Source organism: Cinclus cinclus, chromosome 31 (assembly GCF_963662255.1).
Source record: "Cinclus cinclus chromosome 31, bCinCin1.1, whole genome shotgun sequence".
Classification (NCBI taxonomy): domain Eukaryota; kingdom Metazoa; phylum Chordata; class Aves; order Passeriformes; family Cinclidae; genus Cinclus; species Cinclus cinclus.
This window is the reverse complement of record NC_085076.1, coordinates 1,181,467-1,198,922: the sequence shown is the minus strand read 5'-3', so window position 1 is coordinate 1,198,922 and position 17,456 is coordinate 1,181,467. Positions and strand designations below refer to the sequence as shown.

At 63.4% G+C, this 17,456-nt stretch overlaps 4 protein-coding genes across 4 annotated transcripts; all 4 read right to left on the bottom strand.

Moving 5' to 3' along the window:
* Nucleotides 1-2,894: 2,894 nt before the first annotated feature.
* DUSP23 (dual specificity phosphatase 23) lies at nucleotides 2,895-4,347 on the bottom strand. The gene is made up of 3 exons (XM_062511213.1): nucleotides 3,903-4,347; nucleotides 3,034-3,215; nucleotides 2,895-2,922 (listed from the first exon to the last, which is right to left on the bottom strand). Exons 1-3 carry the CDS (start codon nucleotides 4,317-4,319, stop codon nucleotides 2,895-2,897), a joined length of 627 nt encoding a protein of 208 aa, XP_062367197.1. The 5' UTR covers nucleotides 4,320-4,347.
* A 2,662-nt stretch (nucleotides 4,348-7,009) lies between these two features.
* LOC134055079 (mucosal pentraxin-like) lies at nucleotides 7,010-8,653 on the bottom strand. The gene is made up of 4 exons (XM_062511212.1): nucleotides 8,590-8,653; nucleotides 8,017-8,107; nucleotides 7,748-7,917; nucleotides 7,010-7,605 (listed from the first exon to the last, which is right to left on the bottom strand). Exons 1-4 carry the CDS (start codon nucleotides 8,651-8,653, stop codon nucleotides 7,010-7,012), a joined length of 921 nt encoding a protein of 306 aa, XP_062367196.1.
* Nucleotides 8,654-9,149: 496 nt separating this feature from the next.
* Nucleotides 9,150-10,041, bottom strand: LOC134055163 (serum amyloid P-component-like). The gene is made up of 2 exons (XM_062511307.1): nucleotides 9,978-10,041; nucleotides 9,150-9,769 (listed from the first exon to the last, which is right to left on the bottom strand). Exons 1-2 carry the CDS (start codon nucleotides 10,039-10,041, stop codon nucleotides 9,150-9,152), a joined length of 684 nt encoding a protein of 227 aa, XP_062367291.1.
* Nucleotides 10,042-11,098: 1,057 nt separating this feature from the next.
* On the bottom strand, nucleotides 11,099-13,601 carry ACKR1 (atypical chemokine receptor 1 (Duffy blood group)). Its single transcript, XM_062511305.1, has 2 exons — nucleotides 13,458-13,601; nucleotides 11,099-12,689 (listed from the first exon to the last, which is right to left on the bottom strand). Exons 1-2 carry the CDS (start codon nucleotides 13,476-13,478, stop codon nucleotides 11,709-11,711), a joined length of 1,002 nt encoding a protein of 333 aa, XP_062367289.1. The 5' UTR covers nucleotides 13,479-13,601; the 3' UTR covers nucleotides 11,099-11,708.
* Nucleotides 13,602-17,456: the final 3,855 nt, after the last annotated feature.

The following is a 17,456-nucleotide window of genomic DNA, read 5'->3' as shown; positions in this document are numbered from 1 at the left end:
GGCCGGGCAGCCCCGGGGGCACCGGCCCCGGGCGGGGGGCGCGGGGGGCTCCGCGTCCCGCCCCTCCTCATGCCCGGCCGGCCGCGCTCCGCTGCGCTCGGCTCTTCCCGGCTGCTTTCGGCTCTTTCCGGCTCGGTTCGGATCCGTCCGGGTCCGCTCGGCTCCGGCCGCCGCCGGGCGGCCGCAAACAAACCCGCGACGCCGGGAGGGGCCGCCCCGGCCACGCCCCCCGCCGCCCGTTGCCTCGGCGACAGCCATTCAAGAGCCGCCCTTGGGCGCTGCCCGAGGCGACCAATGGCGGAGCGAGGCAGCGGGGAGCGAAGGATGCTGGGAAGTGTAGTACCTGTAGGGGGGCAGGGAACCGGGGGGCATGTGCGGTTACACGGAGGGATATGGGGGGGAGAGCGAGGGGGACATGGGGGGACACATGGGAAATCACGGGGTGCTACGGAAGGGACACCTAGAGAGAGGACAGGAGTGGGACACACGTGGAACACAGGGTGGGACACGGGGAGGGCACACGGAGGGACTGGAGAGGACACGCGAATGAAAAACACGGGGGACACGCAAAGGGGACGCATGGGTGGGACATGGGGACATAATGGTGGGACTGAGGGAAGTTAAGGGGGGAACACATGGGTGAGACACATGGGTGGGACTGGGGAGGGACAGGGGACACAGGATCATGAATAGGACACAGGCGACACGTGGGTGGGACACACGAGTGGGACACACGGGGGAGACTGCTGGGGGACACACGAGTGGGACCATGGAGGGGACACAGTGGGGACATGAGGGAGACACATGGGCAGGACATGCAGGTGGGACAAGGCGGGGGGAAAGCATTCCTGGGACACAGATGGGACACAGGGGTGGGATTGTGGTGGGTCAAACAGGGGACACAGGGGTGGGACATGGATGGAACACATGCATGGGACACAGACAGGACACGTGGGTGGGCGTTGCTGTGGGGTTTTGGTGTGTGATCCCCCCGTGGGACATTGGGACAAGTGGGTGGCACTGGGGGCTGTGACAAGCAAGCCCATGCCCCTTGTGTCCCCTCTGTGTGTCCCTCCTCCCCAGTCGCCCTTCCCCATCCCAGCTCCTGCTCTCTAATCCTGTCCTAAATGTGTCCCCATCCCGCGGGCTGAGCCGGAGCTGGGCCACTTGCCAGGCTGGGGAGACAAAAGGGGACATAGGGGACCGAGGGGACATCCTGGTGGTGCCCCCAGCACAGAGCCGAGATTGATGGACAAGCAAACCCCACACGTGTGACACCAGACTGGCCACATGGGAGCCCAAAGAGTGGCACTGGGATGATGGCCCTCCAGCCCAGCCCCCTCTTGGAGGGGGTGGGGGGTCTGCAGAGCCCCCCTGGCCCGGCCTGGCCCCCTGAGCCCTGGGGGACTCTGAGGACAGCGCAGAGTCAGCGGAGTTAAGGGCAATAATTCTGTTGTAAGCAGCTTTCGGCCGCTCCGGCCCATGTGCTCCCGTGAGCTTAGGCTGGACATCGCTGTCCAGCACTGCCACTGCGGCCTCAGCATCCCCACCGCGGCTACAGCATCCCCACCGTGTCCCCACTGTCCCCATACCAGCCCCCACGCAGGGCTGGGCACCCCAAACTGGCTGTGCCCAAGGCACGTGCCCCCCACACAGCCCCGTGCGCTGGTGTGGCCTCACTGTGTTATCACTTGGGGGACACCAGAACCTCACCATGGGGCACCAGGGCCAGCTGTGCAGACCCGGAGTTTTGGAGTGACCCCACACCCTGTGATGAGCCCCATTCCCAATTCTGGTCATCTCTGGGCAGGGCACAGCTGGATTACCGGCAGTGCCTGGTGTCACCACCTTGATGTCACCACCCCAGTGTCACCACCCTAGCACCTTGTCCCCCAGGGAGGATGGTGACACTGTGGGGTTCCAAAGGAACTTTTGGGTCTGTGGAGCTGCTGGTTGAGGCGCTGGCCCCAGCTGTGCCCAGGGCGCTCCCAGCCATGTGCCACCCGCCCGGAAACAGGGACGGTGACACTGCTTCCAACCAGGATTTAAATGCCACCAAGGTAAGGAGCAGCTGAGAAGAGATTTCCAGGATTGGATTTTTGGATGGAGATGCCTCAATTCCGGCTAAGCTACACTTAAAGCATCAATGTCCCGGGTCGGCCCCCAGGCACTGACACGGTTGTCACCCTCCACGTGGCAACAGGGTGCTGGCGGGTGAGAGCTCTGGGGGTGCTCTGTGGGGCTGAAATATGGCCACTTGTGGTCCCCAAAGGACCCCAGAGCCAGAATCACCCCAGAGCTGGGATCCCATGTGATCCCAGAAACAGCACTCTGAGGGACCCCAAACCCAGGACTCCAGAAACCAGGACCCTGAGGAACCATAGAGCCAGGACCCAGAGAGAGCCCAGAGCTGGGACACCAAAGGATCCCAGAACCACAACCTTGAGAGACCCCAGACCCGTGATTCTGGAACCAGGACCCTGAGGGAGCCCTGAGCCAGGACGCAGAGCTAGGACCCCAAAGCCAGGATCCAAGCCAGGAGCCAAGGGCTGGGAACCCAAGGGACCTCAGCCAGGACCCTGAATGATCTTGAAATCAGGGCCCTGAGGGAGCTTAAAGCTGGGATCCAGAGCCAGAACCCTGAGGAACCCAAACTCAGGACCCCAGAGCCATTGCCCCAAGGGACCCCAGAGCCAGGACCCCAAATCCCAGGATGCAGCTGCCAACCAAACCAGGTGTGAGGATGCCCAGCAGAGCCACAGCCAGGCATCCCCCCCATGTGTACCCCAAAACCACACCTGTAAAGAAGCCACAGGCCAGTCCTTTAATGCAGGAGGGGAAAGACAACACCTAGCACTTCAGGGTGACCAATTCCATGGATCCCATCCATGTGCTCAGGTCTCCACACCATGCTCCCCAGTGCTGTGGAGAAACAAATGCCACTGGTGAGGTGGGACTTGGGACATTTAGGAGCCAGAGCTGGGCGATGGGACCCCCACGGTGACAGAGGACCCCGGGGAGGGTGGCACGTACCACAGGCATTGGCAGAAGCGGATCACAGCCTGCTCCTGCTCTGCAGTCTCGATAGAGCCAGGCCGGAGCCGCCGGATCTCGTGGATGGCATCACCAGCAGCCAGGTGCCTCTCCTTGCACAGGTAACAGGCCAGCAGGGTGCCCGTCCGGCCGTGGCCCAGCATGCAGTGAACTGCCACAGCCTGGGCATGGGGACACGGCGGGTGGGTGGCACTGCCAGACCACCCCCGTCACTCCCTGGGTGACAGGTGATGCCCACTTTGGCACTGCCTTCATGGAACCTCATGTCACCTTCTCTTACCTGCTCCTCTCTTCTTCCTAGGTGTCCCCTCTTGAAGTGTCAACCCCCTGAGATGTCACAACCCTACCACAGGTGTGTGTTCCCCTTCAGGTGTCACCTTCCCAAGGTGTCATTCCTCAAGTAATGTCTCTCCCCACTAAGGTGCCATTCCCCCGAGATGTCATCCCCCACCCCCAAGGTGTCCCCGACCAAGGTATCATCTTGCCAAGATGTCACCCCCTCCAAAGTATCCCCCACCACCAAGGTGCCATCCTTCCAAATGTCCCTCCTCAAGGTGTCCCTCCCCAAGTATCTCCTCACCTGAGATGCCACCCCCTCCAGGTGTCCCCCCTTCCAGGTGTCCCCTAGGTGTTCCCTCAGATGTCTTCCCTGGTGTTCCCTCCCCTGGTGTCTCTTCTGGTGTCTTCCCCCAGGTATCCCCCTGGATTTCCTCCCCCTGACATTGTCACCACCCCAGTATCCCCCAGTTGCCTTCCCCAGGTGCCCACCCAGTGTCTTCCCACAGATGTCTCCCAGGTATCCCCCAAATATCACCCCCCAGGTGTCCCCCAGGTGTCCCCAGCCACACCTCCCCACGGCCATTGGCCTCCTCCACGATCTGCAGGAAGCTCTGGATCTGCTCGGGGCTTGGGGGGGTGAAGTCGGGCACTTGGAGCCGGTGGAGCTGGATTTGGGGACAGCAGCCGTGGTGGGGTGGGGCCCGCTCAGTCAGGGACACGAGGTGCCGCACTCCGTGCTCCCGCAGGTACCGATAATGTCCCGGCTCCCGCGGCATCGCCAGCCCCGCCAGCCGGCCCTCCACCACCCACGAGAAGTTGGGGGGCTTGGGCGCACCCATTGCCTGTGGGGACAGGGGACACTGCTGAGCTGGGGACCCTGCCTGGGCCAGAGCCCTGGGACAGCATTGCCAGGACCCCCGGGACCCCCAGGGCAGATCCCCTCGAATCCCACAGAAGCCCCAAGTCAGAGTCTCTGGAACCCCCATTTCGAACCCCCAGGTCAGGGCCACTGGGACCATCAGGAAAGATCCCCTGGGATCCCCCAGCCAGCCCCCCGCCCAGGTCAGAACCCCCAAGTCAGAACCCTTGGGGCCCCCATTTCAGATCCCCATGACTCCCCAGGTAAAGCCCCCACACCTCCCAGTACCACCCCCCAAGAACACAGCCAGGCACTCCAAGTCAGGATCCCCAGGATCCTCAGGCCATGACCCCTGGGACTCAGTTCAGATTCCCTGGGATCCCCTGGCCAGGACCCCTGAGACCCCAAATTAACATCGCCCCAACACCAACCCTTGGAGAACACAGCCAAACCCTCATTCAGGCCCTTGGGACCCCCAGCTCAGACCCCCTAAGTCAGACCAGACCCCAGAGAGATCATTGCAGGGACCCCCAACTCAAGCCCCCAGATCCCCCCAACACCATCCCCCTGGAGAACCCAGCACACCTCCAGGAGCCCCAGTACCACCCCCCAAAACCCCCTGGCTAGGACCCTTGGGACCTCTAAAGCCTCCAGACCCCCAGCTCAGACCCTGTCCATCAGAACCCCTGCCCCCCCAAAAACCAACCCCCTGGAGAACCTGTCCAGATTCCCAAGCATCCCCAGGTAAAGACCCCCAGACCCCCCAGTTCAAACCCCCTATCTCAGACCCCCGGGATCCCCAAAACCAACCCTGGAGGACGTGACCACGGTAGCCCAAACTCCCCTGCACCCCATTCCCAAATAACCCCCCCAGACCCCAAATTCACACCCCTCAATTGAGACCCCTCATGTCAGGACCCCAGACCCACCCCCCTAGGAGAGTGTAACCGGGTCCCCCAACTCAAACCCCCCGGGACCCCCGTTCAGCCCCCCGGGCCCGCCCAGCTCGGGCTCCCTCGGCCCCACAGGCCGCAGCTCCGGGCCCGGGCCCCGCTGGGCCCCGCTGGGCCCAGGCCCCGCTCCCTCCGCGCCGGCCCCGCCGCTCCCTGCGCAGCCCCGGTGTCCCCCCGGCCCCGCCGTACCGGGAACACCTCACGGGGCGGAGCGAGAACGGGCCGGGCCGTGGCTGGGCCGGGCCGGGGCGGAGCGAGGCCGGGAGAGGCCGCAGCGAGCGGCGGAGGCGGAGAGGAACGGCCGGGGTGACACCGGGGAGGATGCGGGGACACGGGGGAGGATGGGGATGTGGAGGAGAATGGGGCTGTGGTGGAGAATGGGAACACGGGGGAGAATGGGGATATGGGGGAGAATGGGGACACGGGGGAGGATGGGAACACGGGGGAGAATGGGGATATGGGGGAGAGTCAGGACATGGGGGAGAATGGGGATATGGGGGGAAATGGGGACATGGGGGAGAATGGGGATATGGAGGAGAATGGGGTTATCGGGGAGAATGGGGTTGTGGAGGAGAATGGGGTTGTGGAGGAGAATGGGGACACGGGGGAGAATGGGGATATGGAGGAGAATGGGGACACGGGGGAGGATGGGAACACGGGGGAGAATGGGGATATGGGGGAGAGTCAGGACATGGGGGAGAATGGGGACACGGGGGAGAATGGGGATATGGAGGAGAATGGGGACACGGGGGAGAGTGGGGATATGGGGGAGAATGGGGACATGGGGGAGAGTCAGGACATGGGGGAGAATGGGGATGTGGGGGAGAGTGGGGATATGGGGGGAAATGGGGACACGGGGGAGAGTGGGGACGTAGGGGAGAGTGGGGATACACGAGGGTTAGGTGAGTGTCGGGGGGACAGCCACAGCTGCGGGGCTGTGCCAGGACATGGGGCTGTGGGACTGTGGGACACGGGGTGTGGGACACAGGGCTGAAGCCCTGAGACAATGGTCTGCAGGACTGGGGGACTGAACCCCCTGGGACAGGGGGCAGAACCCACTGGACAGGGGGCTGAGCCCCTAGGGCTCTGGGACTGAACCCCCCAGGACATAGGATTGCCACACTGGGGCTCTGGGACTGACCCCTTGGGGACACAGATTGCAGGACACAGGGCTGAAGCCCCCAGGGCATTGGAACTGAGCCCCACGGGCTCCAGGACATGGGGCTGAATTCCTCGGGACTCCAGGATTGCACCAGCAGGACACAAGGCTGGACCCTTTGGATATATATGGGACACGGGGCTATAGGGCTGAATCCTTGAGATACAGAGCTGGAACCCCTGGGGTCCAGGGCTGAACCCCCAGAGCTCTGGGTCTGAATCCCTCAGGACATGGGACTGTGCCCCACCAGGATGTGGGGCTCTGGGACTGAACCCCCAGGGACACAGAGCTGAACTCCCCCAAGGGTTCCAGGACTGCACCCCCAGGGACCTGGGACTGAACCTCCCCAAGCTTGGGGACACTGGGCTGTCCCAGGGCTGCCCCCCAATAGTCCTGGCCCCTTGGGTTCTGCCCCAGCCTGCCTGGGAGCTGCCAGGGGTGCACATATCCCCCAGGACTACCCTGTCCCTGTCCCCAGCTCAGCCCCATGTCCCCAAACCACAAGGACCTGGGCTGGGAGCCCTTCCCCTCTTTCCCCCCTCACCCTAAGGAGTTTCTGAGCCTGGATCCGTCACCTGAGGCCCACCCCCCCATCCCCAAAGACCATCAGCACCATAAAAACCCATTTCTCCATTTATGTGATGTTGGGTAGCTTTGGGAGGGAGAGGGGGTTACACAGCAGGGATCAGGGACACCCCCACAGCCTCAGGGCTTCAGGTACACCTCTCCCACGATCTCGTAGGGGAAGTTCCTCCAGCCAAAGATGGGGGTTTGGTTGGGGCTGTCGTACATGGCTGACATCACCCCCGAGTTGGAGATCCCTGTGTCCCACATGTACACGGACGAAATCTCTCCCACGAAGGACTGCTGGGCATCAAAGCTGCCCCCAAAACTGTCCTGGTCTTGTCCCAGCACGATGTAGGCTGGCACTCCCACCGTGTAGCCCTTCTGCAGCCCTTTCCTCGGCCAGGGCTTCCCGTTGAACCAGAACCCCACGATGCCCGTGGAGGATTCCCAGCTGAAGCAGATGTGCTCGCTCTCCCCCAGACTTATTGGCACTGTGAAGGACAAGGCCTTGTCCCCCACGATAAGCTCATACTGGCCAGGTTTGGGCTTGAAGAGGAGGATCTCGTTGCTCTGTTTTTTGGTGGCATAGGAGAAGAGGCTGTAGGGCCGTGTGAGGTCGGTGAAGGACCTCAGGCACACGGTGAAATTGTTCAGGGGTAGCTCCAGCTCCACTGTCACCTGCACGTGGGCAGTTTTGGACTCTTGGGGGAACACAAACACCGAGCTCCTCAGGTCTGGGAGAGGCAAGACAGAGGTGGCTGCTCCAGCATCAGCCCACAGGGTGGGTGCCACCACCACCAGCTGGTGGCACAGGGTGACAGGGAGTGATGAGGACAAGCTGTGTGTCCCCAGCTGTCCCCTCGGTGCCATCCCTACCATTTAGCCACAGGGTGTAGCTGGCCACAGCCCTGCCCTGGGTGCTGGTGACCGTGCAGGTGTAGGTGCCCACGTGGGTGCTGTTGACAGAGGGGATGAGCAGGATGCTGTCTGGGCCTTTCTGCAGGGGAACTGGGCTTCCTTGCTTCTCCCACAGGAACTCCTGGGGGCTGCACCGGGCCGGGGTCACTCAGGTGTGGCCATGCCATAGGGTGGGGAACACGGGGGGCCCGGGGAGTGCCGGGCAGTGGGAGGGAGGGAGGCCTCACCCACGGTCTCTGGTGACTTCGCAGATCAGCATCGCCTGGTGGTACTTGGTGGGTGCTGGTGGCTGTGCCCAGATCTTGGCGCTCATTGTTTCTGCAGCACCCAGAGCTCAGCCTGGGCTGGGGGGTCTCCCTGTCCTGCTGTCCCTGACTGTGAGGCCCCTGTGTGACCCTGCTGCCCCCACTGCTGTCCCCCCATTTCAGTCCTCAGGCTGCCTTTTTGGGCTCTGGCTGTGCTGTCATTGTGTCTCTTCCTGCCACCTTTGCCAAGACCCCTGTGCCCCGCATGTCCCTCTCACGATGAGTGGGGTGCCCCTTTTATGGCACAGCTACTGTGGTTCCCCCTGCGCTCCTTTGTGGCCCCTCATCCTCCCCTTGCAGAGCTCGGGGTGCCCCTTTCACTGCACGGTTACTGCGGCTCCCCCATATCCCCCTTTGTCTCCACCCCGCACCATTTTGGAGCACTCAGGGTGCCCCACTGCCCCCATAAACCCCCCCGCATGTCCCCGTGCCCCCCTCTGCACCCCACTTTCCACATGTCCCCGGGGGGGGGTCCCGGTGTCCCCCCACCCCTACCTTGCGGGGCCGCGGGGCCAAAGAGCGCAGCGAGGATGAGGAGGGAGAGCCACAACCGCCCCATGGGACCGTCGAACCCGGCCACTGTCACCACCGTGGGAAAGGGGGGACCTCGAAGCCACCCGGAGCTGCTCACAGCCTGCTCAGAGGACGCTCAAGGGTGACAGTGACTTTGGTGGTGACAATGACCTTCGTCCCCAAGCCCCAGGGCTGTTGAGCAATCTTTGTGAGCACGGGGATGGGCTTTGGGGACAGTGTCCCCAAGGGAGGGGCCTTCCCATTCCTGGTTCTATGTAGGGCTGGGCAGCGCCGGATCCGCTGGATCCGCGTCCTGCCCGTGCAGGGATGGCCGTGGGGCAGCTCAGGGGGTGTGGGAAGGGGAATGGGTGCCCCGAGTGTTGGTGGCACTCAGGGGGAGCCTGTCCCCAGCTGGGGAACCTTCTTTGTGGCGGGTTGTAGAGGTGAAGGGGTGCTGGGTGATGGGGAGACAGGGGTGAGTGATGGGGGTGAGGAGGGGACAGGGTGACCGAGGCCGCTCCTGCCCCAGACCCCCACCACCCTCAGGCCCCCAGCACCTCCCGGAGCCGGGGTTTCACCACCACATCTCCCTTCACCTCGTAGCTGAGGCTCTTCCAGGCCAGCAGGGCGGGCGGCAGGCGCAGGGACAGGAAGGCTGCACGCATCTTATCCGGGGACAGCCCCGTGTCCCACAGGTAGACGTCGGTCAGCTCCCCCGAGAAGGAGTTGTAGAGGTCGAAGCTGCCCCCAAAACTGTCCTGCTCCTGCCCCAGCAGGATGGCGGCCGTGGCCCCCACCGTGTAGCCCCTCTGCAGCCCCTTCCTCGGCCAGGGCTTCCCGTTGAGCCAGAACTCGGCGATGCCAGTGGCGGATTCCCAGCTGGCACAGACGTGCTCCCAGTCCCTGCGGCTCTCGGGGACACGGAAGGTGACAAACTTGCCCCCCACGTAAAACCGGTACTCCTCGGGTTTGGGCTTGAAAAGCAGGATCTCGTTGTCCTGGGCTTTGGTGGCGTAGGAGAAGAGGCTGTGGGGCCGGCTGAGGTCGGTGTAGGAGCGCAGGCACACGGTGAAGTTGTGCAGGGGCTGCTCCAGCCGCGCCCGCAGCACCACGTAGGCATCGCTGGGATCCTTCCGGAACACGAACACCTTTCGGTACAGGTCTGGGGACAACAGAGGGGACGTGCTGGGAGGTCAGGGTGTGCTACAACCCTCTCTGACTGTCCCCGAGCCTTCCGCCGTCCCTGCCCGGGGTGACTCCCTGCTCCAACATCCTCCAGCCCCTCTGACCGAGAGTGAGCTGCCACGTCCCCTCTGGATCTGCCCTACCCTGTGCTGGCTCCTGTTCCACCACCCCGGTGTCCCCCCTACCTTCCTGGGCCACGATCCCCGCGAGCCCGGCCAGGACGGGCAGCCAGAGCTGCAGGTGGCCCATGGTGGGTGTTGGAGCCGGGCGGGAGCGGCGCTGCCTCCAGTTTTATGTGCCCGAGGGTGGGAGGGGACTGGCGGGGGATGTATCCCCCCCAGTCCCATCCTCAGCAGCCTGGCGTGCCCGGGAGGGGCGATTTCATGCCCAGGGTGGGTGATTTCATGCCATCACGCGGCTGTGCCACAAGACCTTGGGTCACCTGCCTGCACGGGGCTCCCCTTGGAGCTGGGCCCTGGGCGTGACCCCCCTCACCTGGTGACAGGGACACTCCAGCCATGAGCCCACCCAGGTTATGGGGTGAGGACACCCTGGACACTCCTTCCCCAGGTGTCCCTGCTCTGGGCAAACCCCTGTGGGAGGGACCTGGTGCCCCTGCCCTGACCCCCAGTTCTGGGGCACATCCCGGGCTCTGCTCTCCTTGTCCTGCCCGAAAGGACAGAGATGGAACCATGGACACTAGCTGGCTGAGTGTCCAGTGTCCTGGGCTGACCATGGTCTGGGCGTCCCAAGGGGACAGGCAGATGGGAAGGGGGAAGGTTTTGCCTGCCCCAAATGATGGTGCCAGGCTGGGGGTGTGGAGTCCCTGCAGGGGTTTGATGGATCCCCAGTTTTGGGGACTATGTGAGCTCGTTCCCCACTGATCAATCCCACAGTTTAGCAGGGATGAACCCCTTGAGCCCTTAGCTCAGGCAGAGCAGCCCCATTGTCCCCCCTCTCCTGTGGCCGTGTCACACCCCGTGACTGCACGCGCCTGTCCCTCGTGGGCTCTGGCCCCCGCTGCCCCTGGCAGGCTGCACAGCTTCCTTAGGAACTTTTCCTGCCAATTTGGAGGCACGAGGAGCCTCATTTCCCGTTCCCCCTTCACCGCCGTCCCATCCAGTCCATTAACTGGGCTGGACGAGTGCGTCTGGCAGTTGTATTTATTGTGTGTAATTCCCACTGTCAGAGATGGAAAAATTCTGTAACTTCCGAAATGTTCCCCTGGAGTTGGGGGGGGGGGGAGGGGAGCCGGGGCTGAGCCTCGGGGACCCCCCAGGGGCCTGGGGTGACCCCCCCCCCCGGGCAGCCTGAGGTACCCCAGGGCTTTCTGCATTGGGCAGTTGGGGCAAAGAGGGGGCTGAGATCCCAAGGGAGGGGACAGAGGGTGGAGGGCACCGAGCTGGGTATAGAACAGGGGGTCCTGAGGAAGTGTTGGGTGTGGGACAGAGGTGTGGGGTTGGGAGGGCACTGTGGGGCCAGGGTCAGGGCCCAGGGGTCAGTACTGGGTGGCCAAGGCTCAGTGCCCAGGGCAGTGGCTGGTGCTGGGCAGCCAGGGGCTGGTGCCAAGGGGCCAAGCCTTGTGCCAGGTAGCCAGAGGTCCGTGCTGGGGGCTCAGGGGTCAGTGGTGCCAGGGGCTAGAGCTGGTGCCCAGGGGCCAGGAGTGAGTGCTGGGTGGCCCAGGCTGGTGTGGGATAGGCCAGGGGTCAGTGGTGGTCCCCACCACAGGGACTGGTGGTGGGGCACCTGGGCTGGTTCAAGGTGGGGCAGAGCACAGTGCTGGGAGGCCAGTGGTCAGTGCTGGGTGTCCAAGGTTGGTGCCTAGGATCCAGGATCTGGTTTCAGGGGGCAAAGTCTGTAGCCAGGGGTCCAAGTCTGTTGCCAGGGGTACCAGTCGGGTACCAGGAGGCCGGGGCTCAGTGCCGGGGATCCAAATCCAGTGTCGGGGCTCCGTTTGGCTCCGTGGTGCAGCCGCTGGAGCTCAGCATTCCCTGGCAGCGCCAGGAGAGCAGCAGCACCAGGGGCCCGAGGCCGCAGTGCAGCACCCCCAGCCCCTCGCTCAGCCCCAGCGCGAGGTCGAAGTGCTCGAAGGAGCCGCAGGTGGGCTCCAGCAGCCCGGCCTGCAGCAGGAACTCCCCGGCCAGCCCCGCTCCGTAGGGCACCCAGAGCCCCAGGAAGAGCCAGATGAACCCGGCGCCGGTCGCCCAGCTCGCCCTGAGGCGTGGCACGGCCAGCGCGGCCAGCAGCAGCCCCGAGGGCAGGAGCAGCAGCAGGCAGAGGCACAGGGTGAGGTGCAGCAGGTACACGGGTGCCAGGATGCCCACGCTGCGCCGGACACAGCTGGTGCCCGCCGCCACGCCACTGACCAGAGCCGCCGGCGCGGCCAAGAGCAACGCCACTGCCCACAGAGCCACGGCCAGGCGGCGACTCCGCGGGTCCCAGCGAGCCCAGGCGGTGCCACAAGAGCCGCTAGCCACCAGCAGCGCCTGGGCGAACAGGCTCCAGTGCCACAGGAGGTGCGTGAGGCGACACGGCCCCGTGCCCAGGTGCCAGCCCCGGGCGATGCCCGCGGCCAGCGCCGGCAGCAGCGCCGCGAACAGCGCCGTGCCCAGCGCCAGCTGCGCCAGCAGCGCCCGGCTCCGCGGCCACCGCCACGCCTGGGGACGCTTGGCCAGGGCCACCAGCAGGGCACCGGTGGCCAGCGCGGCCGCGGCGCAGGTGGCGGCCAGGAAAGGTGGGGCCACGCGCTGGAAGAGGGGACAGAAGCGGTTGTGGCAGGGTGCGGCGTCGTAGTCCAGGAAGGTGTCGTTGGTGTAAGTGTTGTCGTAGAAGGAGGAGAAGTCTTCCATGATTTCCTCCAGGTCCAGGGAGCCCTGGGTCTCCAGGGTGCCGGGGGTCTGCGGGTGTGGGCGTCAGGAGGGTGCCACATCCCACAGCATCCCCCTGATCCCGCTCGTGGGGCTGCACCCCCGGCGGTGCCGGGGCCGGTGCGGGGATCCCGGGCAGCCCCGGGCCAGGCTGAGCAGGGCGGGTTATCAGGGAGGGACACGCTGCGGGCACGGGGACACGGCTGGTGACAGCCAAGGGTGGGGACGGGGACGGGGACGGGGACGGGATGGAGCCGTTTTCTCAGAAGAGAAAGCTGTGGGAGGATGCAGACCCCGGCGGGTGCACACAGACCCCGGAGGGTGGACACAGACCCTGGACAGTGGGGGCAGACCCTGGAGGATGGACAGACCCCGGAGTTTGGGTACAGACCCCACAGAGCCTCCCGTGAGGGAGCACTCGCCGGCAGCACCTGCTGCAAGCCACGCTCCTGCTCAGCACCAGGGACCCCCATGATCCTGCTCAGAACTGGGGACCCTCACAGCTCTGCTCAGTGACTCCTGTGACCCCCACTCAGCACCAGGGACCCCCAAAACCCTACTCAACACTGGGGACCCCCTAAATCCCACTCGGCACCAGGGATCCCCTGAACACCACTTAGCATGAGGAACCCCTGTGATCCTCCTCAGCACTGGGGACCCTCACATTCCTCCTCACACTGAAGACCCCCATGACCCCGCTCAGCCCCAGGGTCCCCCGCCGTACCCCCAGCCCTCCCCTCCGTGGGGATGTGACACCCCCGGGCAGCAGGGACAGGAATTTGGGTGGGGGACACTCACCACGGGGACACAGTTGCCCATGATGGATTTCCCACGATGGCGGCGACTCCTCCGAGTCTGGGGGTGGCACCCAGGGCTCGGGGGTGGCCAGGCAGCAGTGCCCACCTGCCTGGAGGTGTCCGGGGGTGACTTCTCCGCTCTCCCTCCCTCGGCTCCGCTCCTCCCGCTCCAAAGGGAGCCAAGGACTGCGGGCAGGAGATAAGAGCTGCCCCCAGAGCCGCCCTCCCGCCTGGCACCCGGGCAGGAAAACAGGGAATGCCGCTGCCGGGAAAGCCTCGGAGCCGCTACAATTTCTCGAGCAGGAAACGACCAGTTCTTGGCAGGACGATTTTAATTAATTAAGAGTTGTCTTTCCATGTTCCCGGGGCCGGCAGCACGGAGCTGCATCCCAGGGATGTCGGGGGGGTGTAAGCCTTGGTGCCAGGTCCAGGGAGGGGTTTGGGGTGCAGGAGGCGGGTGGGCACTGAGGGGACCCTGAGGTGCCTTCCTTTGCCTCTGGAACATGGAATTTCCCGGCTTCTCCTCGGGAGGAAGGAGGGCCTGGAAGGAAGGGCTCCCTGCGGGTCATCCTGTGGCATTGTCAGAGCTTGGTGACAAGGCTGGTGGCCTTGAGGCTTTATGGGGACATCCCTGGAAAGGAGCAGGGCTGGGGGGTCCAGAGCTGGGAACTTGGGTTGCTGGTGGTAGTTTGGGAGGAGCTGGGGAGCCAGGAAAACATTTGGGGGTGAAAGGGCTGGGGTGGGAGTCTGAAAAGTGAGAGTTTGGGAGGGGCTGTGGAGCAGGTTTGGGGGTGAAGGGCCTGGGGATCACCTGGGAATTGGGGCTGCTGCTGTTTGGGGAGAACTGGGAACTTGAGAGGGGCTGAGGGTCAGGATTTAGGGGCAGATTTGGGAGTCTCCAGGGCTTGGGATTGGGGGTTTACTGCTCTTTTGGGAAGAACTGGGAATTTGGGAGGGGCTGAGGGTCAGGGCTGGGGGCTCTGATGGCTCTGAGGGGCTGGGAGGGCATTTGGGGGTAAAAAGGCTGAGGGGGGGGAGTCTGGGAATTGGAAATTTGGGAGGGGCCAAGAGGCAGATTTGGGGGTGAAAGGCCTGGGGATCTCTGAGGGTTGGGATTTGGGTTACTGCTCTTTGGGGGGAGGTGCTGAGGGTCAGGATCAGGGGGACTCCGGTGGGTTTGGGGTCTCCATGGGTGGGTGAGGGAGGGCAGCTGCAGTGTGGGGGCTCAGGGGAGGTTTGAGGAGGGCTGAGCTCTGTCTCCCAGGCTGTGCCATGGGCTCAACCTGTCCCCTGTTCCCCCCACATCCCCCCAGCTCTCCCCTGACCCCCCCAGCCCCAGAGGCAGAGAGCCAGGCAGGTAACGTGTGTAATCCAGATATATTTATAGGATTATTTTCTGAGATTAGCACAGGATATTAGAAAGGTTATAAAGTCACATCGACGGTCGTTGGCTCCCTTTATGTACAGACAAAAACACAGCACAACAACACAGCCCAGCCTCTGCCCCCCTGGCCTCTCCAGAGCTCCCCAAAATATGGCTTTCGTGTCTATTGAGAGTTCAGTGGCTGCAGCCACCAGGGGGGTCCCGAGTCCTCCTGGCCCAGTTCAGATTCTCCCGGTCCAACCCCGTGACTGGGTGGACGTGGGGCCACCAACGAGGACCTGGCGGTGGCCTGGGCTCTCCCAGACACGGTGACACCGATCCTGCCACCTCCTCCCACCTTGCTGCCACAGCCTGGCCCTGCTCAGCTGTCACACCACCTGTGGCACCTCTTGGGTGTCACCAACCCCCAAGGGGATGAGGACAGGGGCCACACCCCACCCTGTCACCCCCACATCACCTGGATGCCCCCCAGGCCACCCAGCACCTGCTCCTCTGCCCACCTGTGACATGGGGTGTCTGTCACCCCCAAGGACTCCACAAAGTGACCCCAAAAGGGCCTTTCCCACCCCAGACAGGGTCATAAAGGACTCATTCTCACCAGGTGGCTTCTCCATCGTGACGTGGAGTGTCCCAGTCACAGCTTCCACCTGGAATCCTCCCAAGTTGGGAGGGTCTCTGTCACCCCACTACCCCTGCCTGTCCACACGAGTGTCACCTGGTGTTCCTGTCACCCCCAGGTGTGACACAAATCTCCTCCTCTGCTCTGACCTCCACCAAACCCTTTGGCTCCTGCTGGCAGAAATGCCTCAGATGGATTCTCTGACCCCTCCCAGCCTCTCTCTGTGACCTAAACAGGTCCCCAGTCCACTCCCAGGTGACACCGACACCTCCACAGGTCCCTGCTTGGGCTGCCCTGCCACACCTCACACCACGTGCTACCTCAAAAACACCAAAAACACCATGGCACCTCAAAAACACCAAACCCAGGCTGTTCCTGGCACCTTGGAGCAGCTCTGGAGCAGTGGAACCAGCGAGAAACTGAATTCCAAGAGGGAAAAGCCCTCCCTGTCCCTGTCAGCTCCCACCTCCCTGCCCCAGGGTTACCCCACTCCCCTCCCAGCTCCCACTGCTGGGGCTCTGCCTGGGATCTCTCCAGCTCCCAAGAAGATGGAATTGTACTTGAGAACATGTCTGGGTGGTTTTATTTGCAGGAATGACTCAGTCATGGGGACCAGGATTCATCCCCCAGCCCAAGGTCAGAGCTGTCCTGGGGGCTCCAGGTCCATGTCCCCCACTCCAAGAGGTGGGAAGGGAGGAAAAACACCCCAAAAACAGCTGTATCTAGCAAAGGAAACCCCAAGGGCTCCATGTGCTGCTCCCTCCCAGTGCTGACACCACTCCTGAGCCACGGGAGCCTGGTCACATCTACAGTGGCCCCAAGGTCACCTCCCTCACTGCCACCTGTGCCTGGCACTGAGCTGGGCTTCCTCTGCCTCACCTCAGCCCCAGCCCCACTCACACCCACACAGGTGACCCAGTGCCAGGTGCTGGCAGGGTTTGGAGGGGGCAAGAGGTGGTAAAATTCTTCCTCCATCTCCCAGGAGAGGTTTCCCCCTCCCTGCCCCAAAGACTTTCACTCCTTCCTGAAGGGTCCCCTCATCCTCCAAACCACCCCAAATCCATGGGGTGACCTCCCAGGTGAGGTTACTCCCTCCCAAAGGGCTGCCCTCCTCTAGACAACCCCAAATCCATGGGGTGCCCGGCCCAAGGGCAGCTCCTGCAACTCTCTTGTGTCCAGACTGGGATGTGGGATCCCAGGAAACCTCATCCCAAGGCTGGGGCTGTCCCGACAATGCCGGGGGAGCAGCCCCATCCCACGGGTGTGTGCTTGGGGGCTGTGCTGGAGAGTTAGGAAAGGTGTTTAGTTTTGTCTTGGAAGTGATGGTCAGTGAGGCAGGAGGAAGGGCAAGGAGGAAGGATGAGCTCCCCCCAAGCCTCTGTGGGGACACCCAAACTCCCCAGACCCCAAATCCAGTTGTTTTGGGGGTCTTGGAGCCAAGAGGAAAATCAGCCCTTTCCAAGCTCATCCCTGCCCTGGGAAGGGGCTGGGGAAGGAAGGGGAGCACAGAGACCCCAGCAGAGCCCCACCCCTGCTCTGGGGGTCCCAAGGAAGCAGCCCCAGCCCCAGGGGTGCTGCCCCCTGCACTGAACATCTCAATAGATGGATTAAAGTTGGTATTTCCAATCAGAGAATTCAGGAAATTTTTTTAAAAATCAGGGCTTTTTCCCTCTGGATTCCCCCCCCCCCCAAATAAATCTCAGCCCTCCCCCCTCCCACTGGGGTGGGACCAGGGAGCTGTGGGGGCTCCTGGTCTCTTTGGGGGTCCCACCCTGGGCTTTCACCCCCTTTCACACACTGACTGTACGAGGACAGCTCTGCTCCTGCATGGACACTGCTCCACAAGAACCACCAAGGATAAAATTTGGGCAGGATCTCATTCTGCTCCCAGCTGGAGTCACCCCCAGCACTGGGTGGGGGATAACGGGGACACCCAGAGTTCCAAACTTGCCCCGGGAGCCCGGAGCTGATTTTATCCTTGGATGTCAAAGAAACCA